This window comes from Neovison vison, chromosome 7, assembly GCF_020171115.1.
Source record: "Neovison vison isolate M4711 chromosome 7, ASM_NN_V1, whole genome shotgun sequence".
Classification (NCBI taxonomy): Eukaryota; Metazoa; Chordata; class Mammalia; order Carnivora; family Mustelidae; genus Neogale; species Neogale vison.
In genome coordinates, this window is record NC_058097.1 from 191429368 (window position 1) to 191439204 (window position 9837).

At 36.5% G+C, this 9837-nt stretch overlaps 1 protein-coding gene across 1 annotated transcript; it reads left to right on the forward strand.

The window, feature by feature from the left end:
- The first annotated feature begins 1061 nt into the window (after positions 1–1061).
- On the forward strand, positions 1062–1991 carry LOC122914348 (olfactory receptor 4A47-like). Its single transcript, XM_044260977.1, has one exon. It carries the CDS (start codon positions 1062–1064, stop codon positions 1989–1991), a length of 930 nt encoding a protein of 309 aa, XP_044116912.1.
- Positions 1992–9837: the final 7846 nt, after the last annotated feature.

A 9837-nucleotide genomic window follows, 5' to 3' on the forward strand; every position in this document is an offset into this window, starting at 1 on the left:
GTGAGTGAGTGTTTGGAATCCACTGTAGTATTACAGTGGTAATTTAGTATTACTGATTCTGAACGATACATCAGAATCAGATTTAAAAAGGACCATTTGGCTGCATCAGGACAACAAACTGAGGGAAGACAATGCAAGGTGAGGGATGTGGCAAGACCCAGAGTGCAGTGAGAGAAAAGTGAGGAGGGAAGGGAAATGATTATGCTTGTGATATATTTTAAAGGGGGTTGAAAGGATTTGTTAAAGGTATCAGGATGTGATATGAGATCAAGAAATCCATGAAGGGCACTGTGATATTTCTTGTCTAAGCAATGATGTGGAAAGTGGTACCATTTAGTGAGCTGAAAACTCCTATGTTTATCGTGGAAAATTAAAATTTAATTTCATTAGTCCTGGAATGATATCTGTTTGGAGATATTCGTAGGTAGAGATATCATATATATGGAGTTCAAAAATTAAGGGAGAGCACAACACTGGCATACTTTCCCATTTATTGGTTAGGAAAAGGAGGCATATCCAACCAAAGACCATAAGCAAGAGATCTCAGTGAGGGAAGAGACAGTCAAAGGCAGTGATCTCCCATTCCTAGTTTGATCCACTCCCTTTGAGTATGTCAATTACCCTAAATAGTTCTCAAGTACTTCATTTTTGTGACTTATAAACTGTGCACCTTTGTGTGGAATTCCCTTGCCTTCTTTTCTTGTTTTTCCTCTTTTCTGTTGAAACTCAGCTAAAGCATTGCTTCTCTTGGAAGCCTTCCTTGACTGATGTTTGGTAATATATTCCTACCCCTGCTCTTTGCATTGTGTGACTATTTTTGTAATGGCACTTATTTCATTGGTGATTATTATGTATGCTATCAGTGAGGGGAGGAAACCATGGCTTGTTCAACTGGAAATTATAACATCCATTACACATTTGACAGAAACAGATACGCCTTCCACATTCTTTTAATTGAATGAGTCAATAGAAGATTAATCTTGTAATGCATTCAAAAGTTTTCCCCTTTGTTTTGTAGATCACTTCCTTCTATTAGGAGAGTCAGCTCCTACCAAGGCTACATGGAACCAAGAAACAATGTAACTTATTTTGTCCTCTTGGGCCTCACCCAGGATCCAAAGGAACAGAAGGTCCTTTTTGTTATGTTCTTGCTCTTCTATATTTTTTCTGTGGTAGGAAACCTGCTCATTGTGGTGACTGTAATTGTCAGTAAGACCTTAGGCTCACCTATGTATTTATTTCTTGCTAACTTATCATTTATGGATGTCATTTATTCATCTTCCATTTGCCCCAGATTGATTTCAGACTTATCGTCTGGGGAAAATACAATATCCTTCCAATCTTGTATGACCCAGCTATTTACAGAGCACTTTTTTGCTGCATCAGAGGTCTTTCTTCTGCTGGTGATGGCCTATGACCGCTATGTGGCCATCTGCAAACCCTTGCATTATTTGGTGATCATGAGGCAGTGTGTATGTGTTGTGCTGCTGGTAGTGTCCTGGGTGGGAGGTTTTCTGCATTCAGTAATTCAAGTTATCACTATTTATGGGCTTCCATTCTGTGGCCCCAATGTCATTGATCATTTTTTCTGTGACATGTACCCCTTATTGAAGCTCATCTGTACTGACACGTATGTCATTGGCCTGTTAGTGGTGGCCAATGGAGGGATGATCTGCACTATTGTGTTTGCGTTCTTGCTCATCTCTTATGGTGTCATCTTGTACTCTCTAAAGAACCTTAGTCCGGAAGGGAGGCGGAAAGCCCTCCAGACCTGTGGTTCCCACATCACTGTGGTGGTCTTCTTCTTTGTTCCTTGTATTTTCATGTATGCAAGACCTGCTAAGACCTTCCCCATTGACAAATCATTGAGTGTGTTTTATACAGTCATAACCCCCATGCTGAACCCACTGATCTACACTCTGAGAAATTCTGAGATGACAAATGCTATAAAGAAGCTCTGGAGAAGAAATACCATGTCTTTTAGTCGATAAGTGTATTATCCACCATGAGGAGCATTATTTTACATTGGATCCCATTTTCTAAATATGCAGAATTCTTCTTAAAATGATCCAGAGTCTCTTTGTTTAAAATTAATTAAGTTAATTAAAGAATGAACAGGATGATTGTGCTACAATAACATTTCCCTTCTTGCTAAGTAAGGTCTACAGTGTCTTGTTGATCACTTTATTAGAAAGGTGTAATGCTTTTATCTCAAGGAGTTAATAATGGGTAATGAATTAATGAGGAGATTTTTATATGATTACAATAATTTTTAATTAAGTTATGTTTTAAAATTTGTTTTCTGAGATGTGCATTATTTTTAATTAGATTCTTGTTATTTAAGGTAATCTTTTTATTATACTCTTTATATTATTTAATGATGTATATACTGTCTTGTATATTAAATTTCTGCTGCCTTAGATATAAAATAAGTGTTTTCATAAGAAAAATTGAAGTGTGATGGACAATAATAAGCAGTACAAGAGCAGATCCTGTACAACTGGAAACAATGTTGAATAAATTACCAACTTCTCTCTCAGTGTGGTCTCTACTCCTCTTGCCCAGAGTTAGTCTTGATCTGTTAAAGACTCATGAGGTAAAAACTTTGCAAATGCATTTTGATTTAAATACATGTATGTATTTTTTTCTCTGTGTATTTAAATGTTTGCCTTTATTATGCAACTTCTTTTTTAAAAAATACACCTTTATTTTGCTTATTTCTATATTTTTAACTGAAGTATAGTTATTTTGCTTATTTCTATATTTTTAACTGAAGTATAGTTATCATACAACATTATAGTAGTTTCAGAAATATAGCATAGTGAGTCAACAATCCTGTACATTAAGAGATGCTTTTAATGATAAGTGTAGTTTTAATGTGTTACCATACAAAGTTGCTACATTGTTTTTGACTGTGTTTCCTGTGCTGTCCTTTTCATTCTTGTGACATATTTATTTTATCACTGAAACCTTGTGCTTTTCATCCCCTTCACCTATTTTTGCCTATCCCTTCATCCCCTTCTGTTGGCAATGACCAGTTTGTTCTCTGTATGACCAGTTTGTTCTCAGAATACATTTCTGGGTTTTGTTTGTTTCACTGTTTTTTTGTCTTTTTCTTTTCTTTTTTTGAATTCCACATATAAGTGAAATCTCTTGCAACATTTTGAAGATACTCCACACCAGTCCATAAGATCTCTCAGTTTTTCATGTACTCCATATTACTCATTTATAAACATTTACTAAAATAAATAAATGTATTCATTTCTCTTCATGTTTTTACTAACCTTTTCCTACAAAATTTTTTTTTGCAATAAGTATGTGTTTGTGAACATGTGCAAGTATGAGTTCTTAGCAGTGGAATTGTTGATCTATGTATTTGAAACAATGATCAGATAGTTAAAAGTGAGTATTTATAGTTTTTGTCAAACTATCATGCTTGAGATTGTATTAGTAGCTAAACTGCTTCTCATAGTCTGTGAGGGTATTTGTGTCCACATTCTCAATAAACCTTACCTGATAAATATTATGGTAGAAAATAATCTCATTAATATGAAATCTTTTTCATATTATCGAGTTTATTTTTAATATGATTTATATTCCTTTTCTGTGAATCACCTATTAATGCTCTTTTACATATTTCTTTCAATCATTGATCTTTACCATAGTGATTTATTTTATTTTTTTTTAATTTTATTTATTTATTTATTTATTTGACAGAGAGAGAGAGAGATCACAAGTAGGCAGAGAGGCAGTCAGAGAGAGGGTGGGGGAAGCAGGCTCCCCCCAGAGCAGAGAGCCCAATGCGGGGCTCAATCCCAGGACCCCGGGATCATGACCCGAGCCGAAGGCAGAGGCTTTAACCCATTGAGCCACTCAGGTGCCCCTCCATAGTGATTTTTATGATTGATTACATTCTGAGGGAAGGATCCCTTTATTGTTGTGTATGCAGCAATTATCTTTTTGGCTTGTGATGTGTTTTTAGCTTTTGTATAGTTTGTAGAATCCTTTTAGCATGCAAAAAAGTTCTTAAGATTTAATATTTAATGTTGTTTTGGGTTGTTATCTTTAAAAGATTTTCCCACTTCACTTATACCAAAATATTCCTAAACTGTTTTTCAGTAATTATTATTTTAAATTTTCTTTTTAAAAAATTTCTTTTCAGTGTTCCACAATTCAGTAGCTAATTTTTAAAGCATTTTTGAGGTTGTATAACTTACATTAAAATTTTAGATCCATCTGAAACTTTTTGATATAAGAGTTGAAGATTTATGGAGGAATAGTCAGTTTTCTAAATTTCAGGGTTTTTTTTTGACATTTGCATACTTTTTGTTTTGCCATTGACCTGAATCCTGAGTATTATATTCTAAAGTCATATTTTTATTTGGATCCAGATCAGGACTCCTGTTTCATTCATCTTTTTGTTCATGTCCCTACTGATACACAATATTATTGCTTTCATATATAACATATTTATGTTACACATAGGTTTGTAGATGGACCACATGGATGCTCAGTGACGACTTAAGTCATGCACTTCCTGAAAGAGATGGTTTTTCTTACAGAAAAATGCCAAGCATCGTTTCAGAAGCCTTAGATGAAGAACAGCAGATATCTAGAAGGCATAACTCACACAGGCAGAAAATGGAAGCAGTTCCCAAGGTCATAAAAGATGACTTGTTAAATGAAAAGACTGGCTCATGGATAACAGTTCTCAGTATGGAAAACTAAGTCTTCCTAAATTAATCTTCTTAAATTGAATCTTGTTAAAAATAATAACTGACTTTTGTTTTGTATCTAAACTATTTTAAATTTATTTTAACTTATATATAACCCATTTGTTTTATATACATTATCACATACATCATGAGATGAGCAGTCTCTCATTACTATTCTTTTTCAGATTAATGTCTATTCTTCCATATTACCTTTCAAAAGCAAGTTTAAAATAAAATAAATTTACATTGAAATATGATAAATAAGTTTAACATTAAAATAATGTGATAAGTTAAAAGAAGTTTAGAATAGTTTAGTCACAAAACAAGTCATGTATTATTTTTAGGAGATTGACTTTAGGATTAATTTAAGAAGAGTTTTTTTTTAATGTTTATTTATTTTGAGAGGGAGAGAGTTTCAGGGAGCACAAATAGGGAAAGGGGCAGACAGAGAGGGAGAAATCGACTCTCCACTGAGCAGGGAACCTGATGTAGGGCTCAGTTCAGGACCCTGGAATCATGACCTGAGCTTAACCAACTGAGCTACCCAGACACCCCTACTTTAGGAAGCTTTCTAGTAATATGAACTGTTATCCATGAGTGGGTCTTTTCATTCAACAAGTCATATTTCATGACCTTGGGTATTGCTTCCATTTTCTGCCTGTGAAACTCATCCCATCTAGATATCTGCTGTTCTTCATCCATCTTCAACCACTTAAAATGCTGTTTGGCCCTTTTGTTGTAAGAAAAAACACCTCTTTCAGGAAGCGTGGGACTGAAGTCTTTGCTGAGCATCCATGTTGACATTTGCAAACCCCCGTACAATTAAATCATTATGGCTTCCCCTTTCAGGTGACATATACTAAAAACTTTGTCCTTGCAACCAAAGCAGATTGTCAGGGTAAAGATTTGGAGATTTTAATTTAACAGTTTTGCTGTTAGATGGCAAAACTACTTTTTATACAGATGTATGTTTAAAGCCAATGATTTGTGCATATACTCTAGTCATTGTGCTGTAGTTTATGATGACAGCTTGCACCTCTTAATGCAGTAAACTAAGTTTTTATTTTTATTTTTTTATTTCTTATTTTTCATTTTTTAAGATTTTACTTATTTATTTATTTGACAGACAGAGATTACAAGTAGGCAGAGAGTGAGGGAGAAGCAGACCCCCTGTAAAGCAGAGAGCCCGATGTGGGGCTTGATCCTAGGAATCATGACTTGAGTCAAAGGCAGAGGCTTTAACCCACTGAGCCACCCAGCTCCCCTCAACTTAGTTTTTAGGTGTAGTTTCTAACGTAGTAAAATCCAAATAACCAAAACTGAAGTTTTAATCATTTGTATGTGCATAGTTTCAGTGGCTTTGAGTCAATTCACATTGTTATGATGATTAAGTAAATTAATTGACATTTGTAATTCAGGCACCAACACCATCCACCACCAGAGCTTTTTCTTCTTCCCAAAGTGAAATTCCACATTCATTAAACATTAATTTCACATACCTTCTCTTTGGGCCTTAGGCAAGTGCCATTTTGGTGTTTTTGTTTTGTTTTGTTTTATTTCTGTATCATTGATTTCTACTCTAATCTTTATTTTTATTCTTCTTTTGCTGGATTTAAGCTTTATTTGCTGTTGTTTCTAGCTCTTTTAGCTATAAGGTTATATTGTGTATTTGAGACTTTTCTTGCTCCTTGTAGAAGGCCTGTATTGCTACATACTTCCCTGTTAGGATCACCTTTACTGCATCCCAAAGGTTTTGAACTGTTGTGTTTTCAGTTTCATTTGCTTCCATGTATTTGTTGAATTCTTCTTTAATTTCCTAGTTGTCCTATTTGTTCTTCATTAGGATGTTCTTTAACCTCCATGTATTTGTGGTCTTTCCAAATTTCTTCTTGTGGTTGACTTCTGTTTTCCTAGCATTGTGGTCTGAAAATATGCACTGTATGACCTCAGTCCTATTGTATCAGCTGAGGCCCGATTTGTGACCCAGTATGTGATTTATTCTGGAGAACGATCCATACGCACTCGAGAAGAATGTGTATTCTTCTGCTTTAAGATGGAATGCTCTGCATATATCTGTGATATCCTTCTGGTCCAGTGTGTCATTCAAGACCCCTTTGTTTCCTTGTTGATTTTCTGATTAGATGATCCTTCCTTTGCTGTGAATGGGGTGTTAAAGTCCCCTACTACTACCATATTATCATCAATGAGTTTCTTTAATTTTGTTATTAATTGGTTTACATATTTGACTGTTCCTAAGTTGGAGGCATAAATATTTAGAGTCATTACATCTTCTTGTTGGATACACCCCTTTAGTATGGTGTAGTGTTTTTGTTGTCTTGTTACAGTCTTTGGTTTTAAATCTATATATCTGATATAAGGATAGCTAATTTAGCTTTCTTTCGATGTCCATTAGCATGTAAATAGTTTTCTGTCTCTTTACTTTGAATCTGGATGTGTCTTTTGGTTTAAGAGGAGTCTCTTGTAAACAGTATATATATGGGTCTTATGGGTTTTTTTGTTTGTTTGTTTAGTTTTGTTCTGTTGTTAATCCATGTGACAACTTATGTCTTTCATTTGGAACATTTACTCCATTTACATTCAGAGTAATTATTGATAGGTATGTATTATGCTATTTTATTTCTTATTTTGTCATTGTTTATGGAGATTTCTTCTGTTTCTTTAGTTTTGTTTAGTTTTTGTCTCTTTTGGTCTTTTTTTCCCAAAGTGTCTCCTTTAATATTTCTCACATGCTGGTTTAGTGGTCATTAACTGCTTTGGTGTTTGTCTGGGAAACTCTTTATCTCTTCTTCTGTTTTGAATGATTACCTTGCTGGATAGAGTATTCGTGGCTGCAGATTTTCCCCATTCAGCATGGTGAATATAACATTTCCCTCTCTTCTGTCTTGTCAATCTTCTGTGGAGAGCACTGCTGTTAACCTTATTGCCCCTCCAATTGTCAGTTAGGGACTTCTTTTGTCTCATTGCTTTTAGGATTATTCTTTATCTCAATATTTTGCAAATATAACTGCAATATCTCAGCGTTGGCCTGCTTTTGTTTAGATGGAGTTTCTCTGTGTCTTCTGACTTTGGCTGTCTGTTTCTGGCCCTAGATTAGGGAACTTTTCAGCTATAATTTTCTCAAATAAATCTTCTGTTACCTTTCTTTCTCTTCTTCTTCTGGGACTCATATGAGTCCCAGTCATCCAAACATTTTTCTTTTTCTTTCTTTTATTCTTTCATTATCTTCCATAATTCTGTCTTCTATATCACTTATTCATGTCTCTGCTTCTTCCATTCTTGCGGCCATTACATGCAGCCAGTTGTGAATCTCAGTTACTGCATTTTCCATTTCAGCTTGATGGTTAATTAGCTCTTTTATCTCTGTGGTAAGGGTCTCCCTCATGTCTTCTCTGCTTTTCTCCGAGCCCAGCTAGTATCCTTATGATCATTGTTTTAAAGTTTGCATCAGGCCTGTTACTTATATCTGTTTCAATTAGATCCCTGGCTATGACATTTTCTTGTTCTGTCTTTTGAGATGAATTTCTCCATCTTGGCATTTTGACTAGGTCTCTGCTTCTTCTCTGTCTTAGGAAAGTCTGTTATGTTTCCTGCTTCTGAGAGTAATGTCTTTAAGTAGAAGAGGTCAAATAATGGCCAGGGTCTAGTGCTTCAGGAAGTGTTTTTGAAGTGTGTTGCATGTACTCTGCTACTGTGTCTTGGCTGCTCTTTTTCTCAGGTCAATTGTATGTAAAGGTTCTATTTGCTTACAGAGGGGACTGTTTGGTCCTTGGTCAGAGTGTGGTGAGTTTTAACTAGATAAGATCTGGTCTGCTTGTTAAAGGAGACCTGATGATATTTCCACTATAAGTGAAACTTTGAATAACTCTGTGGTCAGTAGACATGGTGAATGCAGGGGTTTCTGGGGGTCTTCTGGGGAAGGGACCTGCTGCACTAGTCCTTAGGTACACTTACCAAGGAAAAGTATTACTGGCAGAGTAGAGAGGAGGGAGACTTGGTATAAGCAGTTTAGGCAGCCAGTTCTGGCAATGTGCTATTTACTGAAGCTGCTCAATGATGAAGGGTGAAGGAAGGAAATGGCACTAGCAAGCTCTTTTCCCCAAGAAGGGGAGTCCATGCTTGCTGGTCTCATAAAAGCACATTAAGAGGAGTAAATATTTTCCTTTATGTGTCCCAGTGTTTTCTAGCTCTCTCATTTCACACCGTCTCTGGGTTGCTTGCCTGCCTTAAGCAGCACATTTCATCTTTGCTCTAGCCCAGCCAAGCTTTCTATCTTTTAAAACTCTACACTTTTAGGACCTGGAGTGGTGGGAACCTTCATTTGTCTTCTGGAGGATTGTCTCACTGTGCTGAGACTCTTGCAGGTTTAATTCAGAAGGGCAATTATGATATAATGCATGGGCATGGGATTTGGAGAAATGCAGTCTAATGGGCCAGTGTCCAGTTTAGCCACATCTAGCAGGTGTCTCTGTGCCTTTGCTTATGGGTGGAGAAAGGAAATGCAGCCTGCGGAGTGTAAAGGCCTGTTTAGCCAGACCGACTCCATCTCGGTTGAACAGCTCTTTTTTTGTTTATGTAGTAAAATATGGTCGACCAGTCCCACATAACAGAGCTCAAATACAAGGGAAGGTCAGGTCAGGTAGAGATAACAAGAGCCCAAATACAAGGACGGGTGAGGTCAGGTGGAGATAACAGAGCCCGAATGCAGGGATGAGTTGGGCCAGGTGGAGACATCCAATTATTGGAGAACACATACTGTCTCCCTAGCTACCAACAAGTGTGGGCCCTGCCTTTTGGGTGCCAATTCTGACCAAGGTGATAGGCTAGTTCAAATAGCTTCTATGGAGTGAATTGTAATTCAATTGGCCACCCATGTGTGACCTAACATGACTGTGCAGCTTTCTGTGTGTGTTGCAATCTCATTGGCCACCTGTGTATGGCCAGGCTCAACCACATGGCCTTTGCTCTATAAAAGTTAGTCTGTGAGGCTGGGGGTGTTCGCCCTCTCCATAAGAGGTGGCCCTGACCAGTTGGTTTGATTCTCGATGCTTGGCATGAAATAAAGCTTTGCTTGATCTTCGCTTTGTATCAGTCTCACTCCTTT

What these genes read in the sequence shown, in the direction of transcription:
- LOC122914348 (XM_044260977.1), top strand. Translation starts at nt 1,062, where the DNA reads ATGGAACCAAGAAACAATGTAACTTATTTTGTCCTCTTGGGCCTCACC.